General features: G+C 33.8%; 1 protein-coding gene across 1 annotated transcript; it reads left to right on the forward strand.

The window, feature by feature from the left end:
- The first annotated feature begins 4,598 nt into the window (after positions 1-4,598).
- On the forward strand, positions 4,599-23,642 carry LOC127836590 (fibropellin-1-like). Its single transcript, XM_052363249.1, has 16 exons — positions 4,599-5,119; positions 8,467-8,624; positions 8,985-9,115; positions 9,449-9,605; positions 9,891-10,062; positions 12,748-12,890; positions 13,092-13,206; positions 13,338-13,492; positions 14,785-14,900; positions 16,183-16,437; positions 16,696-18,090; positions 19,003-20,694; positions 20,836-20,953; positions 21,257-21,407; positions 22,044-22,141; positions 22,475-23,642. Exons 3-16 carry the CDS (start codon positions 9,085-9,087, stop codon positions 22,722-22,724), a joined length of 4,848 nt encoding a protein of 1,615 aa, XP_052219209.1. The 5' UTR covers positions 4,599-5,119; positions 8,467-8,624; positions 8,985-9,084; the 3' UTR covers positions 22,725-23,642.
- Positions 23,643-24,207: the final 565 nt, after the last annotated feature.

Consider the following 24,207-nt stretch of genomic DNA (forward strand, 5'->3'; position numbering starts at 1 on the left):
TTTTCAGTCGCAAGAGTGTATAAAAACAACAAAACATAAGCTCAGGCAGCTTGTACAACCGACTTTAAAACATGATGAATATTGATAACAAGTGTATAAAAGCTGAAAGACTGAAGACAATTTGTAATTAAAAGGCAAATATACATAAAATATATAGCATGTTATTATAACATCAGATATGGTTATTTAAAAAGTGTAGATTTTTCTGCTTAAAAGTCAGGTAATTTTTTAAGAACAAGAATAAAATATCCACTAGATTTCTTGTAAATAGGTAATATTTCAACGCATAAATAATACAGCGTTGTTACTTGACATTTTTCATTTTATAAGCACATTTACGTAAAAAACAGCACATTTAGTCACCAGTAGAAACATGTTTATTTACAGATCTTTGGATAAGTTCATCTCGGCTTTCTTGTCAAAATTGTCCAACTTGTCATACATTAGATTTTTATTATTGCATGATAAATTGTTAAATTGCCGACACATAACTCGAAAAGGAATTAACATTCTTAAATATATTTTCCTTTGTATAGTATAATTGTTCGACTCGAACTGATCTTTATTTTATATTTTGTTGTCTTAAATACACGTCGATTTGTTCGTTCTGATTTATACGCGTATATCAAACCATCTCCTATTTAACTAATACACACCAGAACTCGAAATAGTTATATTAATTTGCAAATAAAAAATCAACTTAGTTATGATAAAAGACTCTGACAAAGATAAGCGATAGTGTTTTCCTACCAAATTTTTGGCAGATTTTGTTCCTGACAAGTCTATGCAGTCCAGTAGGCTAAATGGTTAGTTGACGTTCAACAGAAATTTAATTGAAACAATATAATATTAAAAGGCAAAGTAAAAGCCGTCTTCCAATCATTTTAAACAGAATACATTCGTTTATCTTACCCATATGTACTAGTACCCGCTGAAATCACTGTGCTCCGACCCTTATCAGGTGTTATCAACATACAGATTCAGAAAACACTGAACTCAGTGAACCATGATAAGTCACGAGACAATGCTATAGATATAGACATGAGCCGCGTCATGCGAAAAAAGGTCTTAAGTCGAATGCAATCGCGCTATTTGGTCAGGCGCTACGCTGTCCACAATTTACCAAGGTATCGTGGTCTCTTCAGCGGACAGGTTAGCTTCTGAGAAGAATACACGGAAGCGCAGACTTCTCTGGAGCTACGCTCGCCGCATATGGAAAAAGATCATTTTATTTTTAGTATGGCATTTCCTTATGTTTGAGGCATTCGGTAAAAAATGTTACTAGTATTAATTTTGATGTTTTGATGATACACAGTTTGTTCAATTTAAAAGTTTTATCATTCTCTTTAAATCCGACAATGAACAACTTTTTGTAAGAAACTTAATATTGACTTAGTTTGGAAAACAATGATATTTAGGTCATGCACTAGTTCATCTAATTTATTACACCAAACTGCGTATGAATATATATAAATACGCCTCGTAAAATTTCGTTATCAATCTCATTGTTATGGATAAGTTGATAACTTAAAACAATGAAATACACCGTAAAGATTTCTGTTTATCTTATCACTAATGAATACACCTATTGTTATAACTTCTTATCATTTTTTTTAGTATAAACGCAAATTCAAATGGTGTTAATAATTTAATTGTTTATGGACTACGTTGAGGATGTATACATTTAACAGCGAATTTCTACGGTGGATAATACATTCTTTAATAATTATTTCATGCTCGGAGAGTGTGCTGGTAAAATAGTTGTGTATAGACTTCTTATCCTAATATAAAGTTTAATTGTGTGTTTTTGCGCAGTATTTAACCGTTTTCAGCCACAAAACGGCGTTAAGTATCTCACTTTACACCTTTCCATAGACGATAAATATTAGCGGTTTATCTAGACCAGGTGGTTATGTGTAAATAATGTGTATATTTGAGAATGATGATGATGTACTGTTGAATAAGTATATGAACACTTTATTTGTGGTACGCTAAATATTATACAGCAGCTTAAAGGGACCCTTTCACATAAAGGTAAATTGACAAAATTAAAAACAAAATGTTTCAGATTCGCAAATTTTCGTTGTGGAAACTGTAATACTGAACATTTACCATGCTTTAAAATATCCATTATATGCATCTTTTGACGATTTAAAAACCTGAAATTATTAATCGTTGCAACGCGAAACGATTGAATAATTTGGAGAGTTCTGTTGTTGTCGTTATATTTTGTGACACTAAGAGGATTGCCTATATAAAGTTTAACATACAGCATTCGTTGTGTGAGCACGGATGGTCGAGTGGTCTAAGCAATAGGTTACCACAGGGGTCAGTGGTTCGAGCCCAATTGAGGATTTCTGTTTTTTTCTTTCTTTAATTTTAATCTTGTTTTTACTAGAGCTTTTTAGATCAAATGTTTACATTTATCAATATTAAGCATTGAATGACAAACTAAAATACATGCCAAAAACTGTGAATAGGTCCCTTAAATTAATTAAGCATCGACACATTCCAAAAGGAGTGTGTGTTTGTTTTTGGAACTTCAACAGTATTAACACCAATCTTGTTCGTCACTCGATTTCGTAAATCATGTTTTTGGGGCAGAATTTAAGAATAAGGATGATAATTCAGGTGACGTCAATTTGTTACTATTCATATTTATTGGTTAAATACAATTCTTCACATGGGAACAATATTTTAAGCTAATTTAAACATGGAAATTTATTGGGAACTAGTCATTTTCTTCGCTTGCTACATACATGATCATTTGTGCGTGCTAGAATTGAAGTGTTGTATATATGATTTGATTTGATTTGTTGTTGATTTGAAGCTGCTTTATTGTGTTAGGATGGCATACAATTAGTTAGGCAGTAAAATAGCACGCGGCTCAGAAAAAAATCCAGATTGCTCCTGGCCAGTAAACAAATTCAGGTCAAGACTATTTTGTAGTTACTTGTCACTAAATTGAAATTTGGTTTAGTTATAATTACACATTTGATCTTGTGTTCTGTGTTCTCATAGTTAAGTCTGCAGATTCTTTAGGAAGTAATGCTAGATTTGTAATGTGGATGACAATAGTTACGACCTTTCTTACAACGAGTTTGTTTGACAACTTTATATAGATACATCACAAACTGGATAATTAAGTATATTTAATAAATGGACCATATGTCGTTGATTTCTAATAACTTTAAACGTGTTTTAATAGATAACCGATACTTGAGACACTAGTACTCTAAAAGTATGTGTATAGTATGCGATTCACTCGTCTTGTTTTGGAATTCACGTAGTTTTACTTTCTTTTTGCACATGTTTATTTGGTTGAACTCGTCTTAGACGCGTGTCTGGTTTGCGATTGATTCTGGAGTGTAAGGTTCGACCGGCCTAAAAACTTTTGGAAATCAAATGTTTTGCATAAACCGATTAAGAAAGTGATCCCAACATTAATAATGTTATGTTTATTGGTAGTGTTCTGTTATAAAATAAGTGAATTAGTGTTTGCTATATTCAATGACAATGCTTGACTCAATATATTGTAGAGATAAAAATGTATTTTTGTTTGTATTTAACACGTAGAATAATACTGATCTCGATGTATGCAATCCGATATGTATAAAACATATTACTGTTCCGTAAGCTATGACATTATACAAGATTCGGTGCAAAAATGGAAGCACCTTGCATGCTATTCTGAGTACTCTCGTTCGCAATGTCAACAATCCACATATTTTTTAACTGGACCAGCATTGATACTAATGCTGCATCCCGTTCGTCAAAGTAGAATGTCTTCTTGTTGTTTTTAATTACTAGTAGGGCGATTCATTTTTTTAGACCTAGATAGTTAAATCATCTTTCAATTTAAGAGTTTTTTGATTGCGCGTGTCGTTTTTTCAGGCATTACCTGAAGCCGATGGCAATGACGGACACATACTACTGTTTGCAAAGGTTGTCAACTTTTCCAATCCAAATGAGACCAGTTTCATCGGTTCGGACGTTTGCTCTCAAAGAAGATGCTGTGATCCCATAGAAAACAGTTCTTCGTCCAATGACGTGATCTGCCAGGAGAGGGATGTTTGCGATACATACTTTGTTCTCTGTATTGGAAGGTTGTAACCATTATAGAAATTTCCGTGTTGGTATTAAGCCGTGTATTTTAATTTACTAATTGCATATCTGTACAATGTTTTACTATTTGCGATCTAAGGATTTTTTTCTCCACACTTGAAGCAACGGTGTTTTGTTCTAAATCGTGCTGCACTAAACTCCAATGAACTGTTTTATATACACGGACTTGCGAATTTTAGTTGCGATTAAAACATGTTCGTGTTTTGCTGTTAATAAATAATCAGGAATAAATGAACAATATAATTATCTAATTTACAAGTTTTAAAAGGCTCCTTAGAGAAATTGATTTGTTCCCGAATAAAACAGTGTATGTTGAAAAAAATGGTAAAATACAAAACATTTTATGATAACAGGTTATACATTTAAACAGTATCGGTTATGATAAATGCGAAAATCAACAATGTGCGGATTATTTCTTAATTAAAAACAAATTCCTAAGTTTTCTTTAAGGAGCTTTTCGAATACGACTACCCTGACTAAGATGTATATACAATTAGCCGCGTCTTGTGCAAATGGGTCTTATGCAAATTGAGACCAGCGTAGCATCCTGACCATTCTGCGCAATCCCTAATCTGGCCAGGAGCTAGCCTGACCGCTAAAGAGAACACGAAAACGTGCATTACTTCTTAGCGACAAGCGTTGTTATAGACCAGACTGCGCGAGTGCACAGGTTTATCTAGAGCTACGTTGGCTGCATATGGTATACGACCCATTTTCGCGATAAGCGGATTATATAAGGTTTTAAATAATACGTTTTTTTCATGTTCCATCACATATGATTTGTCCATATAAATTATGTTAAAGATATCATATTAGCGTGTTTTAATTTTAATCATGACTTGCGCCGTTTTTTTTTTGGTTTTAATTAAGTTTATTGACGAACATTAACGATGGCTGCGTTGGTGTTAACATCACCACCTTCGATGGGTTTCTAAAACGTGCAGATGATGCCCGTTTCTTCCCTGTTGTTCGACTGACTGACTGGATTTCTGAGGTAAAAATTCTTCCTTTGAAAGCACAAAACAACGATTAATAAAAACATCAAACATGTTTTGTTTTATGCTTTCCGTCGGTTTATAGAGACAAATCAATTAATTAAAACTGATAATTTACTGTTGTGATAATATTCGATATTTTCACTGCTATACTGTGAAATGACTTCGTTTTCATGACGTTACGACGTTATTATTTCAGCAAAACTTTATTATTTGCAAGCATACAATAAAAGGAAAATAAGTTGGATTTGATCGAATATCGATTTTAATTCACTTGTGCTCATATATGGCATCATATATTTTTTCTATGATCACTCGTGAATTAAAATCGATATTCCACCAAATCTAATAAATATCCACTATTTCATTCATCTTTCCGATGATTTCCACAGCAATATCAGTGAATTAAAACTTATAGTTCCCTGTTACAAACAGTGAAAAATAACAGTGAAAACTATCGATAAATTTCATTGTTTTACCAGAACTTTTTAGATATCTTTGGTTTCCCAATTGTGACCCCGATGGGCTACTACTCTGCATTGAATGTTAACAAAAACATACGGATTATCTTCCTTTGAAAATACATGTAATAGCATTTCGGGCGCCCTACTAAGAATTATATTGTCCGAAATGGCAACATTCTGTGATCACTCGTGAATTTAAATCGATATTCCATCAAATCAAACAAATATCCTTTTATTTATTCATACAGATTCTAAGGAAGGTGGTCAAGGACGAAAAGAACGATTATTACGAATATAGAGAATACTAGGTTAGCGTTGAATACAGAGAAGTTTATGTTGCGAGGCTTAGAACGCCGGGAGCGCGAGCCTTGGCGAGCGCTCTCGGTGTTCGAGCCGAGCAACATAAACTTCTCTGTATTCAACGCTAATCCTAGTATTTTATTTATCCCATTTGGGTTTTTTCAACGTGACATTTAACATGAATAGATCTAATAACCTTAACAATAATTTTAATTCAGTCTTAAAAGCGCTGAAAATCTAACGAATGTAACCATGCGTAGTGATATAAATGTATTTGTTTTGGTACGCAAAATAGTCTTTAAAAAATTCACACACAAACTGTAAAACAAGTAAAAATATCACCATATGCCTCGATTCAATTTTACGCAGTATGCGAATTGTAACACATTACGATCGCAAAAAAAAGATTTTACTTTACTATAATTCATTTTATTTTCGAAAGAAAATGATCAAAATCCAATATGGCGGCGATTGCTCCTGACAAAATGATGTCGATGTCAACATAATGATACATGTACACCATCGACGACCTTGACAATTTCGACAAGTAAACAGACAATTGCAGCGACTGACACTTTATTTGACTTAATATACAGGGCAATATGTTTTCCGACTTCGGACGACGAATTTAAGGATGCGCAGAACGTGTATTTTTATATAATGTTATGGGTATGCCGTGTGTGATCCGATGCATCAATTGCGCCCATGTTAAAATCATTTCCCCGAGAACAGGGATCGACAAAAGTACAAACAAAAACCAAAACACGTTCGAACTAGTATCTTACCTTTAATTATCCTTTAAAATCCATCTAATAATCCATTTAACTCAATAATTGACGATTTTGCATCTAGGGTCTTTAATAATTATTTTAGCATAGTTAAATAAAGACCCTTATGCCATCCTATCACTTTATTCAAATGAGTTTACGAACTCAATACAATTTCTTCTTAATCACACGCTACGTCATGTACTCTATGTACATTACTGCTGTTAAAATGAACCGGAGCAGTTTATCAAATAATAGCCGTTGGTAAACTCGGTTGCACTTGCAGATTTTTCATACAAACATAATTATGTTTAAACTTGCACAATGTTTTATTTGTCTATGGTAAATGCCCCTATTGTACAAAATAATTTAATATATAAATACACAAAGAATGGAAAACATCCCATTACACAACAGATAAATAAGTGGATAATACCCGTGTACAAAATGGGACGTTCCGAATTTCAGTGTGGTGCTATTTTTACCATCTTATACTTTACACAGCTCTATGCCTAACGTGAATTGAATCGGAAAGCAAATATTGCGGATTATTTATGAATTGTGCGATATTTGTATGGCTTGTTGAAGATTCTTAAATGTCAAAAGTATATGGATGGATTATAAACAATGTACATTACACGAAATAAGGAAAATGTGATAAGTTGACAATTCAAATATGTCGATATACAGTACATGTACATTTGAAATAAGACGCGTTTATAATAAATCGTCAAAAAAAAATAATTGGGGAAAATGACGCAATAAGAAGTATGTCATTTTATGACGCCATTATATAGCTGATTCATTATACGGATGGCGAAAAATTATGTCATCAGACTAGATTTAAAGGTTGAAGGTCTCATAAGTTTGAAGCTAAAGTTTTCCTGAATTTATTTCTTATGAAAAATCATTCAGTGGTAAAGTAAAAAGTAGTCCGTGCACGCGACAGGTATATCCCACAAGGTTTAATACAAGCTAGTATATTCCATAAGGTGTTATACCGTCAATGTCGCGTTGAAAATGGGATAAAAATACTTAACATACCGTAGCATATATTCCCGACATTATTTCTTGTATGCTTTCCGGTGGTTTATAGAGAAATACCAGTGAATTTAAACTGTTAATTCACTGTGAAAACTAACAGTGAAAATTATCGATAATTTTCACTGTTAAACTGTGAAATGACATTGTTTTCATGACGTTACGACGTCAATATTTATAAAAAATATAAAAATGCTCATTTGTAAGCTTTGCAACTCGTGAAAATATCATTTTTATGATCAATCGTTAATGAAAATCTATATTCCAAAAATCCAACAATTATTCTCTATTTATTAATGCTAAAAATTGTTCCTGTGCATGATTTATGTGCATAATACACTTACACATTATGTACGCAAATAAAACATATGTGTCTTGTTCTGAGAAAACTGGGCTTAATTCATGTGCGTAAAGTGTCGTCCCAGATTAGCCTGTGCAGTCCGCACAGGCTAATCAGGGACGACACTTTCCGCCTAAACTTAATTTTCGGTAAGAAGGGACTTGCTTGAAACTAAAAATACCATTAAAGCGGAAAGTGTCGTCCCTGATTAGCCTGTGCGGACTGCACAGGCTAATCTGGGACGACACTTTACGCACATGAACTAAGCCCAGTTTTCTCAGAACAAGACACATATGTCAATTAAGTTTAGTTTTCCATCAAAATACATTTAACCGAATATGGATCGATCCTTATATGAATTTTAATGCATATTTCAATAATGGTTTTTCGTCATTCATGGCGTTCACATGGCCTTCAATGTTGCCTTATTCTAGGAAATCAACATAACAGTTTTTGCTCTCGACCACGATGATATTAATGGAACAAACATTGACATAATCGACACATTTACTGTCAGCAGATTTATACCTTTGGAGCCAGGTTTTTGGTATGGTCCTTTTATAGACATCAAAAGGCGTAGCAAATATACATGGTAAGTACACTGACACTGACAGCAATATAATCTGACATATGGTAACTGCATGCTACCAAATGCAACTGCTATGTAATAGTTCATACTGCCCTAACGAGACTATTATTTTTCAATCGGCCTTCGCTGAAATCAAAATATTGTTTTCATTACATTATTCGAAGTTTGGGTGTTTTTATTTTATGATTCAAAGGAAATGTTTCTATGTTAATTAGATTCCGTTTACATTCGTCGATATTGTTATGTTTAAAGTAATCGGAATTTATAAATAAAATTATTGTTGTGATACACATGTATGATGCGAATATTATATGTATATATCTTATTTCGAATGCTTATTGTATACACATGTGCACATTGAAGCATCCACGTACAGTTGAAGGTGTTTTGCGAGTCATACTACTATGGTCCGAGGTGTGAGAACTTCGTTTCCCTCGACCACTACCATTCTTTGGGGACAGACATGCAGCCAGTTCTAGACTGTGGCGAGGATGGTATCAAATTTAACTTGATAACCAATATTACAGTGTGAAGTGCACAGATGAAAAACATGAATATACGATACATGAGTGGACTCTACAATGCTCATCGCATTGCTTCAATGCTAGGGAAAATTTAGAGTTTTAATTTAGTCTAAATTAATCTTTAAAATATTAACACTGGTAATACAAACATTAATTTCGACTTTAAATTGTGATTTCCGATGACTAGCGTAATAAAAGAGTTGTCGTGTATGTATTTGTTTTTAATTTTTGCTCCTTATGGTCGCTTTCTTTTCACTATACATGCATCGAAAATCGCAAAGTTTCTGCATGTAAAAATTTCAGAATGGTCAGTAATATACATAGAGACCGTTGAACCTTATATGTACCCAGCCGCGGATTTGAAGTGGAGGCTTTACAAGTTTCTTGTCGAGAAAGTGTGTCACTCAAGGACTAATAGCATCGATATAATTCTCGGCGACGTTCGATTTGATCAGAACAGGTATTATGTCATTCCTGTTCTTTTTCATTTTCTTTTAATATTAAGATTTTCCGTAATAATCGATCTAATACATCCAAGTTGATGAACAAGTATTATTTAATAATACTGAATTTATACAATAATTAATGCCATGTTATTGTTTTAGTTCAAAACTTCGGATTGTATTTAACGGGAGTTGTTCCATACACAGTAGTCTACATTCGGAATATGTTAACACAAAGGGCAATCAGATGCTGTCCTTTATTCTGAATCAATACATAAATTAATGCAATGTTAATGTTTTAGTTCAACACTTCGGGTTGTATTTAACGGGATTTGTTCACAAAGCAGTGGTCATCCGGTATATGTTAACACAAAGGTAATTCAGATGTTGTCCGTTATGGAGAGCAGCGAGATCGGATCTTATTTCGGGGCAAACCTTACACGTATTGACAGGATTCACCAAGCAAATTCAGACGTATGTATTTACAACACTTTTCTTCATTTAAGCGTTTCTAATATTGTATGTGAAGTTAAATTAAATAAATAAAAAATAAATAAATGCAAACACTCTTAATTTCGAAATATTACGAAATTAAGATGTACTCAAACTTTGTTGTTTTTTAGATTTATAAAGAATGCCTGATCTGTAAACTTATACAATCATACATGTTGGGCTGAACTTCTTATCCATTGTATAGAAACATCGTCTTTATTTGTCTGTATTTACTGAGATGAATGAGAAACTAATAGTAAATTAGACCTATCTCTTAGCTTTTTTAGTATGTTTACTTGTATGTCATCCGAGCGTTCATTCTCAAGACCAATTGTTCACTGAATCAGGTTATTCAATATTTTGGATTCGTCTCTTAGACTTTAGGTCGAGTTTTGTGTTTGCTTGTCGTTTCACTCGTCCAAAAAAGACAATTCTCAATAAATTGTATGCCTTCGGCAGAATATAGGATGCAATGTAAATGTATATGTTTGATAAAAAAGCCATGAAACAAAATGCTTTTTGTATAGGATATGCAATATGTTTTATTTTTAAACAATTATTTTATTCTAAATAAATATACATCTTTAATTATTGTGACAGTTTATATTTAAGGTGTCTTCACCTTTGCCTAAATAAATAGTATCTGTTACAATTTACACAGAGAGATCATGTAAATTGGATGCTTATGGCCACTTGGTCTTGACAGGATACTGTAGGGTCAAACAGACGTACTATTCGCCATTGCCAAGTCGAGATGTGAACTCTTAGATACTGTCATTTGCAACATTTACATATCAACGCGAATCCATAGCTAACTGAAATATTATACCGAGTGCATTTTTCCGAAGAAATGCTTTAGTTTTAACTTTTGGGGTCTCTTTTTTGTCCGCATTGCGAGTTTCGTTGTCCGTTTTGCGCCGTCTATCAACTTACTATAATAGCAAAATAATTTTACAAACTTGTTGCTGTAACAACGCCTCATTGGATAGTAAACTTCTTTTATTTGTATGGTAACATAGCAAAATAACTTCAACAAATAGATTCTTTAAAACAAAAACATGCCTTTTTAGGTAACATATTGGTCCTCAACAATGTTTGTTCAAATCATTTTTTGGTCTCATTAGTAGATGAAATGTTTCATAAAGATTTATATAAATAAAGAACTTTAAAAATCTTTCATGAAATCACACGTCAAAGACATTTTATATTTAGTATATCATATCAGATTTTGGCCCTAATGTTGTTCAAAGCATGTCCCTGGGGTCCAAACAATCAGTTCAGCAGGGTTTAACATTTAATATAGCCTTTATTGGTTACAAATAAACAAACAATCTTTAACATTAATTCTCTGAAACAAAAGTACGATCTTGCGCTGAAACATTTGGCATGTAAAAGTGTATACTTGTCACCTGCTAAGTTAATCTTAATCATTCCTCTGAGGTAATAATTGCACACACTAAGAGAATTATATGCTTTAATTAACTAAGACTTACTTCAAAAACTACTTTAAACAATCTTTTTCACTAAACCACCAAGCCACTGTTATGAGATTTAGAACATGACGACATCATCTTCTTGTTTAATGTTTGTTCAAATCATTCTCGTAGAGTCACAGTCGGCTACAACCCGGGAAGAGTGGGATGGGGTGGGATCAAAAGCTTTATGAATACTTTTATTGCAAGAAATTTTTCTTAACAAAATATTACATAGGTTAACAATCTAGTGCCATTTTTGCCCTCTTTTTTTGTTATTTAGATATATTACACCTCAGAGATATTGTTCCTTCCATATCTACATGACCGGTTTCAGTCTGTTAAATGCGATAGAGAAACCTAAGAGTATATGAACCGGTCACTATTCTTTGTATATGAACCGTTCGGGGTTTCACACCATTAAATTTGCACTGTGTGGAAGCATTTTGTTGTACAGCATTAACACTATTTCAGCTTTAACAAGAGTAAATTAAAACTTGATTTAGAATAAACGACAAGCGTACCTCAATGCAAACGTAAATCCAATGTTTATACCAATAAAGTCGAAACGATATTCACTTCCATTTTCTATATATCTTCCACCCCTTTATCGAAACTTATTTTAAATCCCACTTTTTTATTGTACTCCTATTGAAGTTTACATTATGTATGATAAACACACAATCCGATATACGTTTTGCATTCGTTCGATGCCTTAAACAAATAACTAACTGTCAAAAACATCCAGAGAAATAAGCTCCAACTGGAATGTTTCGTCAGAAAAACTACGTCACACGATACTTACGACATCGTTTGCGCATTCAATTTGCATGAAAAATAAAAGTACGGAAAGCCGGTACGACACTGTATGATGGTACAGGGGACACGCTTCGGTGCCATATAAGAAATAGTAAACTCCACTTCGGTCCCAATGGCATTATAGTGGGCCATAGGGACCTCAATGGGGTTTACTATTTCTTTTTTTAGTATGTTTACACCTTGTAGATAAAGGTTAATTAAAGCATGAACCCATGAATATTGGTTTCTTAGAAGCGTTTTTTTATTATGTACCATTATTATGACGTCTAAAAGTACTGTTTACATTATATATCTTCCAACTGAATATAAAGCCGTGCATGCATTTTAATTATAACATACGCTGAATATCTTTTTTAAAGATATTTTCTGTTTCCAGATAAAGCATTATCTGCTTGTGAAATTTGTTCATTATTTCAACCCATTGGGAATGGTATATTTTGTCAATTCCTCACATCATATTGAGACATCCTGCCCTCTGAAAGGATGTCTACATACCATCTCTTTTGGAGGAACAAATCGGTAAATACATGTCATAATCTTACTGAAAAATATATCAACTAAATAACAATTATGTTGCGCCTACTTAAATTATATTAATAATATAAATCTTTGAATCTATATCAACTGATTTTGATATAATTGTTCTATTTTCATGTTATATAACTTATGGAATACGATGAATATGTAATTGGTTAACATCGTAACCTCAATTTGTTTCAGAACGCGTTCTTTGGAAACCAATCTTCGCACAAGCGACTTGTTTGCATGCTTCGATATTATGAGAAGTGAAAACGAAACCATCGACACCTCTAATATGGTGATAGACACAGATTGGGTGTGTATTTAATCAACAAGTACTCTTAATAGTATGAGCGTTACAAATAATTTCGTAGTCTGGTTAAATAATTTATTTTTACTACAACCATGAGCACATCATCTTTTTATTAATTATTTCGGTTCTTGCAGAATACAGCGACAAAATGGAAATTAAACGTATCTAACTCAAAAAATGCAAATTTTCTGATCGACAACATTTTTGATCATATATATATTACCGGGAAGACCTTACGGAGTGCCTTCGTCCAACGTGCTCTGTTACACGACAATGCTACCGGGATAGGGTATGATATAGACAAACTTGTAGTTGAATATGCGAGTTCATGCATGCACTGTTTTTTATAAGGTGTGTTTGCTGTTATGAAGAACATTTCGACTTACACAATAAATTTCAAATTAAACGTTAATGGTAGTTCACACACCGGTAAGTGGTGCTTTTTTTCAAATAATTTTTTTAAACATTTTTTCTTAAGAATTTCAACTAGTGCATACAAGACAGATGTTTATGCTGCTCATGGCAATGTGAAATATATCAGATGTTCTTTATCTAATAAGCGTGTGTTCGTGTTTAAAAATGCTTTTTGTACTGCATTCATATATACGGTTATGCTTCATGCAACGTGAAATGTTGTCAACTATTTTAGAACAATTGAATGATTTATTCTTATGCCTTAAGTTATCGGCAAAAAATGCAAGAAAAACTGTCTTGAATGCACTAACGCATTTTGCAAATGTATTTCAATAACTTGAGATATTTCAAAAATAAAATTCTTAACAGTGTGTTTACATCCAGTCCGTGTGTAAGACCCTTAAAAACCCCGTTGATTATGTACCTTGATAATTAATGCATAGTTGCCGGTATAAGGCTGTCATTTAAATCTATTTGACTCGAGTATAAGTCAGTTGACACATATGTTGCTTTTTTTCTTGCAAATTCTGCGATTTTCTATTACCAAGGCTCGTGGTTTAAATTTGTCTTCGCTTAATACGCCTCGCCGTTATATTATTCTACGCCTCGCCTGATATATTACAAAACGTTCTGACAGTAACCTGTTATTCTCTCTATATATGTTGTATGGATATAATTGATATTTCATAGGTGAAATTCTATTGATGCATTTTGATTTATTAAATCGAAAACAATTAGTCGAATTAATTTTTGCATTAATTAATTTGCATTCAAAATAAAACAGTATATTATATACGGAGAGAGAAATCAGTTTTTTTTTACAATTTTCTCACAAATTAACTCAATGTTCATGTTATTGCATTATTTTTAATTCATACTTATTCTGAAAAAAGTATATTGTTCAATTGCGAATAAAAAACTTAACAGCGGCGGTGACCAATGATTTTTATTTTATTTTTCCATCCACAACATATTATTATAGCTAAATAACAAAACAATATCAAATTCTACGTAAAAAAAGTACAGCAAAAAGTACAGCATACGTCCTTAACTTCAGATAAATATCAATACGCACTTAAGTATAACATATATTTGTAACAGTCCCAAATGTTTACATTTTCTCTGTATAGTTGACTCCATTGGCATTGTTGTTGTTTTTTGTTACAGTATTTCATTTGACGTCATTTATTGGTGCCCAATTGGTAATACAGGTAAAAATTGCGAACAGCTATGTACTATTGAAAATGGCTGCTTAGACGCGTGTACTGCTTCAAATAATAATGGTAATTATTATTATTATTATTATTATTATTATTAGTATTTCTTTTTTTTAATTCCATTTTTTTTTATTTCCTTCGTAAACATAATACACCTAGCATATAACATAATACATAATATGTCAAATATACACACAATTAGTATGTTTGTTTCACAATGTATTACTATATAAAGGCACATAGCATTTTTGAAGACTATGATTGTTGTAGATAAAGCATATGTATTTTGCCTATTACATATTACTAGAAATACATACATTGAGCAAAATGTTCCACAAAGTTTTTTATATTACTTGTGATACATAGCATCTATGAAGACAATAGTTGGTGTGAAATAAATATGTTTGAGTAAGTTTCAAACAATATTTTAAAGTTTGCAAAAATGGTGTAATGTTACACAGGTCAATAAAGGTTATAATACAAATATATAAAAAAGAAAGAAAAAAGGGGTGTTTGTTGCTTTAAGGTAGGTGTTCTTATGTAAGTGAGTATGTGTAAAGATGTTTTTAGGGTAGGTGTATTAATTGGGCAAAAAAAAAAGCGCTCAGCGAGTATTAAAAATATGTAGTTCGTTTTGTGTTGTTGCGATTCATTCCTCGAGTTTAATTCTAGTATTAAAAAATAGTACACAAGTTTCTACTAGTGGTGTTGTTTTCTCCTGTTTGCATTTAAAGATAAAATATTAAGCCTACAATATTATGAAGTTAATGACATGTGAATTGTTAGCATCAGCTAGGGTCAAATTACAAAAAGATACAGTTGCATAATTTAGCTCCAAGTTTTCTAACCTTTCTAACTTGTCGTAAATAAAGTTTTTTATATCCATTCAAAACTTTTGAATAGGATGACAATCCCAGAATAAGTGAATATTCGTTTCTGTGTGCATATTACAAATATTACATAATGTTGATGGAACGAGATTGCATTTATGGAGGAAAGAATTGTTTGGTAATTATTATTATTATTATTATTACTATTATTACTATTATTATTATTATTATTATTATTATTATTATTATTATTATTAATTAGACTGATAACGTTTTAATTGATATTAAGAACATAGTACTAAACTTGTTAATTTCACGTTAAACGTCAATAGTCTGATTTTGAAAGTTCCGTTTTCATACACAATCCCATCAACATACATGGTTTAATGATCAAAGATAATATACGGCTGTGATTCTATTTATCTTTATTATGCTCATTGTTACATATTCGTCAAATGAAACGTTGAACATAATATTAAATGTTAATTCTGGAAATATATTTTCCATTTCAAAACTAGTTTCACAAAGTGTCAAAGGAGGAAACAAAGAGTTTCGTTGTGCGGTAACAGGGACGTGTGTGGAAGGAAAATGCGTTTGCGAGCACGGATACGCTGGCCAGACATGCAACATTCAAGTAGATTTCTGCAAAATGGGCGATACGGAGAACCCATGTCTTAACGGAGGCTCTTGTATGCATGAGCCTGGGTTTTATAATTGCAAATGCTTAGATGGTTTTACGGGCCCAAATTGCGAAGATCGTATTTCAAGAAAAGGTGGGTTTTAACATAGTCATACTATGATGAAAATCTGATCTAATGTCACCTGACGTTTTTGAACTTAATTCAATTTTATTAAAGAACAACACCGTGAAAAGCCATAATAAGAGGTCAATAAAAAGAAATATAATTATAGAACTATGTAAATAATTGCTTGATATCTATTATGTTGAAGACAAGAAATATACAAACATAGCAATACTTACAACAATAAAAGTTAAGAATTCGAATATAGTCGTCGTTATATTGTTGCAGATGATAAATCGAACACAAACATCAGCGGAATAGAAAAGTGTAGCAACGTTGGTCTCAGTGCACGCGACTGTTATTCTAATCCATGTCGTAATGGAGCCACGTGTATGGATGGAAACAATACTTTCACATGTACATGCGCACCAGGTTTTACTTGGATTAATTGTAGTAATAATATAAACGACTGTTCACCCCATTCATGTCATAATGGAGCCACGTGTTTGGATGGAAACAATACTTTCACATGTTCATGCGCACCAGGATATACAGGGATGAATTGTAGTGAAAATATAGACGACTGTTCTTCATATTCATGCCATAATGGAGCCACGTGTTTGGATGGAAACAATACGTTAACATGTACATGCGCACCAGGTTATACAGGGATGAATTGTATTGAGAATATAGACGACTGTTCACCTCATACATGCCATAATGGAGCCACGTGTTTGGATGGAAACAAAACGTTCACATGTTCATGCGCACCAGGTTATACAGGGATGAATTGTAGCGAGATTAACGACTGTTCACCTCATACATGCCATAATGGAGCCACGTGTTTGGATGGAAACAATACGTTCACATGTACATGCGCACCAGGTTATACAGGGATGAATTGTAGTGAGAATATAGACGACTGTTCACCTCATACATGCCATAATGGAGCCACGTGTGTGGATGGAAACAATACTTTCACATGTACATGCGCACCAGGTTATACAGGGATGAATTGTAGTGAGAATATAGACGACTGTTCACCTCATCCATGCCATAATGGAGCCACGTGTGTGGATGGAAACAATACTTTCACATGTAAATGCGCACCAGGATATAAAGGGATTAATTGTAGTGAGAATATAGACGACTGTTCTCCTGATCCATGCCATAATGGAGCCACGTGTGTGGATGGAAACAATACTTTCGCCTGTAAATGCGCACCAGGTTATACAGGGATGAATTGTAGCGAAAATAAAGACAACTTTTCACCTCATACATGTCATAATGGAGCCACGTGTAAGGATGGAAACAATACTTTTACATGTACATGCGCACCAGGTTATGCAGGGATAAATTGTAGTGAGAATATAGACGACTGTTCTCCTCATCCATGCCATAATGGAGCCACGTGTGTGGATGGAAACAATACGTTCACCTGTAAATGCGCACCATGTAATACAGGGATGAATTGTAGTGAGAATATAGACGACTGTTCACCTCATCCATGCCATAATGGAGCCACGTGTGTGGATGGAAACAAAACTTTCACATGTAAATGCGCACCAGGCTATAAAGGGATGAATTGTAGTGAGAATATAGACGACTGTTCTCCTGATTCATACCATAATGGAGCCACGTGTGTGGATGGAAACAATACTTTCACATGTACATGCGCACCAGGTTATAAAGGGGTTAATTCTAGTGAGAATATAGACGACTGTTCACCTCATTCATGTCATAATGGAGCCACGTGTTTGGATGGAAACACTACTTTCACTTGTTCATGCGCACCAGGTTATACAGGGATGAATTGTAGTGAGGATATAGACGACTGTTCTCCGAATTCATGCCATAATGGAGCCACGTGTTTGGATGGAAACAATACGTTCACATGTACATGCGCACCAGGTTATACAGGGATGAATTGTAGCGAGAATTTAGACGACTGTTCACCTCATACATGCCATAATGGAGCCACGTGTGTGGATGGAAACAATACTTTCACATGTGCATGCGCACCAGGTTATACAGGGATGAATTGTAGTGAGAATATAGACGACTGTTCACCTCATCCATGCCATAATGGAGCCACGTGTGTGGATGGAAACAATACTTTCACATGTAAATGCGCACCAGGATATAAAGGGATTAATTGTAGTGAGAATATAGACGACTGTTCTCCTGATCCATGCCATAATGGAGCCACGTGTGTGGATGGAAACAATACTTTCGCCTGTAAATGCGCACCAGGTTATACAGGGATGAATTGTAGCGAAAATAAAGACAACTGTTCACCTCATACATGCCATAATGGAGCCACGTGTAAGGATGGAAACAATACTTTTACATGTACATGCGCACCAGGTTATGCAGGGATAAATTGTAGTGAGAATATAGACGACTGTTCTCCTCATCCATGCCATAATGGAGCCACGTGTGTGGATGGAAACAATACGTTCACCTGTAAATGCGCACCATGTAATACAGGGATGAATTGTAGTGAGAATATAGACGACTGTTCACCTCATCCATGCCATAATGGAGCCACGTGTGTGGATGGAAACAAAACTTTCACATGTAAATGCGCACCAGGCTATAAAGGGATGAATTGTAGTGAGAATATAGACGACTGTTCTCCTGATTCATGCCATAATGGAGCCACGTGTGTGGATGGAAACAATACTTTCACATGTACATGCGCACCAGGTTATAAAGGGGTTAATTCTAGTGAGAATATAGACGACTGTTCACCTCATTCATGTCATAATGGAGCCACGTGTTTGGATGGAAACACTACTTTCACTTGTTCATGCGCACCAGGTTATACAGGGATGAATTGTAGTGAGGATATAGACGACTGTTCTCCGAATTCATGCCATAATGGAGCCACGTGTTTGGATGGAAACAATACGTTCACATGTACATGCGCACCAGGTTATACAGGGATGAATTGTAGCGAGAATTTAGACGACTGTTCACCTCATACATGCCATAATGGAGCCACGTGTGTGGATGGAAACAATACTTTCACATGTGCATGCGCACCAGGTTATACAGGGATGAATTGTAGTGAGAATATAGACGACTGTTCACCTCATCCATGCCATAATGGAGCCACGTGTGTGGATGGAAACAATACTTTCACCTGTAAATGCGCACCAGGATATAGAGGGATTAATTGTAATGAGAATATAGACGAATGTTCTTCTCTTCCATGCCATTATGGAGCCACGTGTGTGGATGAAAACAATACTTTCACCTGTCAATGCGCACCAGGATATAGAGGGATGAATTGTAGTGAGAATATAGACGACTGTTCACATCATCCATGCCATAATGGAGCCACGTGTGTGAATGGAAACAATACTTTCACCTGTAAATGCGCACCAGGTTATACAGGGATGAATTGTAGTGAAAATATAGACGACTGTTCACCTTATCCATGTCATAATGGAGCCACGTGTGTAGATGGAAACAATACTTTCACATGTACATGCGCACCAGGTTATAAAGGGATGAATTGCAGTGAGAATATAGACAACTGTTCACCTTATGCATGCCATAATGGAGCCACGTGTGTGGATGGAAACAATACTTTCACATGTATATGCGCACCAGGATATAATGGAATTAATTGTAGTGAGAATATAGACGACTGTTCACCTCATCCATGCCAGCATGGAGCCACGTGCGTCGATGGAAACAATACTTTTACGTGTACGTGTGCACCAGGAAATAGAGGAATTAATTGTAGTGAGAATAGAGACGACTGTTCACCTCATCCATGCCATCATGGAGGCACGTGCGTCGATGGAAACAATACTTTTACGTGTACGTGTGCACCAGGAAATAGAGGAATTAATTGTAGTGAGAATAGAGACGACTGTTCTCCTAAGACATGCCATAATGGAGCCACGTGTGTGGATGGAAACAATACTTTTATATGTACATGCACACCAAGAAATAGAGGAATTAATTGTAGTGAGAATATAGGCGACTGTTCTCCGAATCCATGCCATAATGGAATGACATGTGAGATAAGAGACACAAATTATACATGCATATGTTCATTCAGTGATGCATTCATTGATAGTCGTGATAAAAATTGCACTCTCACATCGCTTGTCAATATTGAAAAACATTGTGACGTTTTGTCGACGTGCGTTTTCAACATTCTAAACGGATATGATAATCAATGTCAATTACACTATTCACATAAGGATTACTCCTGTGGTCATATTACTGCGTGTTTGGTTGGATTCACAAGCATTTGTTTAAAAATGGGTAAGACCTTTTATTTGTTGCTTCATTATTGATTTATAATTACACAATTACATGATAATGCGATTTTTACAGGCGTCACTTAAGTATTAAAATGTTTACTACATTGTGTCGTCATTTGTTTTTCTCTTTTATATGTGAAAGATGACCGCACAAAATACATACTTGACGCAAGCGGTAGAATTTTGAATGCATTATCAACAGATCCCCTTTTACAATGTGTATATCCGAATATATCCGTCAGAGTCATTTCTAGTAACAGGTGCGTACTTCACATTAATATTCAATAACTGCACCGGATACAATTAATCAGAAGTATATTGTTGAAAACCTAAGCATGTGTGGCTAAAATAATAAACCTTAACAGAAACTGTACGTTTAAGTATACGTTTCAAATCTGGGTTTAATAAAGTACTTAATTAATATCGATGCATAATAACTGTTTTAAGCAAAACATAAAGGATGTACATTTATTTCATATGTACGAAAATATCGTTTCTAAATATGCTCTCCTATTCCAGAAGCAATGTATTTTATTGTGTCAATTATGTTTAATGCCTCCCAGAACTGCAATTATTGCGATCATGTGCGACGGTGTGGTGCTTGACGGCCACCGACTGAAGATTTTCCTATCCAAACACCCGTTAAGCGAGATATTTCAGAAAGCGAACAATTTGTCTGATATCACTCATATAGCATCTGCGTCAACTTTGAAGGTATTTTCTTTATTTATTACACAAATTTGATGAGCTGATTAACTATGTTTTGGTCACATTTACACTTAGGTACTGTTCTAACGCAACATTTTTCAAACTTGAATATCTCTTTTATGATTGAAGGTTTTGAATAAAAAGTTAATATGTGCAAGCTCACAATAAAGGCATTCATCCGTGACAAATTAAGCTAGTGGTGTAAGCATGGTTTTATTTGTATTGCACGTGGAACTAGAAAAACACGATACAAATCTAGTTTGGTTTCAAATAAGTTAATCAAGGTGGGTTATTACACAAGGAAAACATCAAATTAAATTGTTAAAACAAACGATGTGGCTCGTATGGATATTCAGACGTGAAACCCTGCGATTGGTATGTTGCAGGCTACCTACGCAATATGCTAAGGCGTCCAATCGTCACCGATGAATGTTTTTATCGTGAGCTTGAAAAATGTAGTATATACTAAAATTTACATTTTTCTCAACATCGTTATTCATAATTTATATAAAAGTATAGACTAACAGTTGGAAAAAACATTGTGTCTAAAAAGTCTTAAACGTTTGATATAAGTGAATAAAACGAGTAAATGCGTTTGTGTGTTTTATTTTAAATTTTTATTTCTATGAAAATTTCATTAAGATTTGGCTGAAAGACCACGTGATCATGATGGCAGGAATTGGTGCTGGCATTGTGTTTGTAATAAGCGGACTAGCAATTGCAATACGTATAATTTACAGGTCAGCAATATTTGTTATCTATTACTTAAGAAAGTACATGCATCAGTATTGAATTGAGTATGTATCTTGAATGCATATTTGATTTTCACGTAAACAACTGCACATATAGCACCTTGTTAATATGATACGAGTAAGTTAAACTTTAATTCACCGGTATATATTATTTCAGAGTTTGTTTTTAATATATTAAACGTATCCCGAGTTTATGATGAAAAACGAATAGCAAAATTCAAAGCAAATCCGTTGTAGATGTGGGATAACTCTAATATATACTCGTGTATACGTACGTTCATTAAACTATTCTAACGGACATATTTTTACGGCTTTATGTAGAACTCACTACCCGAAAGAAGCAGTTTACACAAGAAGACTTGCAGAAGGTGGACCATATTTCAAGTTGGATAATACTCAACTCGAACGAACGGACAATGATAAACCTCGCGGCGCAAAAGCTAGACAGACCACCGAGAATACGTTAGAGAGAAGAGGGGTTTTGAACGAAAGTCAGCTTTCCTCTCGCGATGATACGGACCTTGTTATGATGAAAAGAACATTAGTGTATCATGAACAATATGGGGTTTAATACGAATCAAAGACAAATCACATGACATACGTATCCGTTTAGTGGCACTTGGGCGGAACATCAAAAATTACATTCACACAAATACTATATATATGTTCATTTAAACAAATGAGTAATTGTTGGAAAAACTTTGGCCTTTTGTGAACAACAGTTAAAAATACCTGTTATGTTGTGAATTAAGCCCTATATGAAAAGGGTCACTAAATTTGCTACAACGGTGTCTTTTTATATTGAACTTATTTATAGTAAACAATATACAAACATGTAATACCATAATAGTGTTTTACATACAAATAACCATTTTTAAGTGATGTGTTTTATGTATTATCCTGTATTGTTCGGCCAATTAGGAACGTGTCCTTAATGAACAGTGACTGATGAATTCCAGATGTTTCTGGAAAATCATTTTTCCTTTACCTAACGTTGATCGAATGTTTTAATAAGAAATCGAGACATCGTTTTACTATGTAATACATTGATGATTTTATTTTCCACGAATTATAACATGCTAAATCCGATCGATCTGAAATAATTTTGCTTCATTTACACGCTGTTATCACAAGTCGGTTACATGACTAAATTCACACGCAACTACCAGGGACGGTTGTTTAAGAAATATAAGAGATATCGGTGATATATACGTTGGTCGTTTTTTCCAAACAATTTGCGTTTAATCTGCGATGCAGTATTTATCTTCTATGTTGTCTTGGAGTTCTCTTTTATTGTATGGGGGAAATAAAAGTTTTCGATTTTATTTGAAAGCCGTTGCCTTCTTAGTGTCATCTGCATGCTGGTAAAGGGTATAGGTCTCGCTCACAACTAATTTAATAATGAAGCAGTACTATGAAGTGTTCTGAAAAATATAGATGCCATTTTTTGTATATCCCTCTCAGTTGATACTTTTTGCTTCTGATTACATTTCACATCGACATTGTAATACTTCAATACCTCAACATAGTGCCGACAAAGTATACGAACTTTAACACGTACATATGATAATGGTTTCATAAAAAACTATGTATAACAATTTGTGCTTGAAAACAAATGTGTAAACTATCTTTCATATGATTTTATATAAATACCTGTACAATATGTGTTTTCATGCCTTACAAAGCTTAAATTTAGGCTGAAACAACGTTTCTATTTTTTTTGTCATCGTCATAACTTTATGATAATGCGTTGTGTGATATTTATTTTGAAAAAAACAACATGTACATAATAAAGTTCGTTTACGTATTGCTTTTAAAAACGTGTTATAGTCACCTTTTTGAAACTGAATAAGATTTAATGAACGATTACAATTAAAAGTTTGTTGTGTTATTATGGTCTATTTATATCCGCTTGAACATATCATTTGCTAGTTTACAAGATCAGTGTCATATATATCATTTCGTGGAATAAAAATGATAATGCAATTTTTCGTTAAATTATCATACGTTTTCGAATATATCAAATACATGAAGAAATAATAATAATCCATAAA

This window comes from Dreissena polymorpha, chromosome 6 (assembly GCF_020536995.1).
Source record: "Dreissena polymorpha isolate Duluth1 chromosome 6, UMN_Dpol_1.0, whole genome shotgun sequence".
NCBI lineage: Eukaryota > Metazoa > Mollusca > Bivalvia > Myida > Dreissenidae > Dreissena > Dreissena polymorpha.

What these genes read in the sequence shown, in the direction of transcription:
- LOC127836590 (XM_052363249.1), top strand. Translation starts at nt 9,085, where the DNA reads ATGCAGCCAGTTCTAGACTGTGGCGAGGATG. An exon ending in TCTAGACTGTGGCGAGGATG is followed by an intron (nt 9,116 to 9,448) that starts GTATCAAATTTA and finishes TAAAAATTTCAG; the next exon opens with AATGGTCAGTAATATACATA. An exon ending in AGAGTCATTTCTAGTAACAG is followed by an intron (nt 20,954 to 21,256) that starts GTGCGTACTTCA and finishes AATGCCTCCCAG; the next exon opens with AACTGCAATTATTGCGATCA.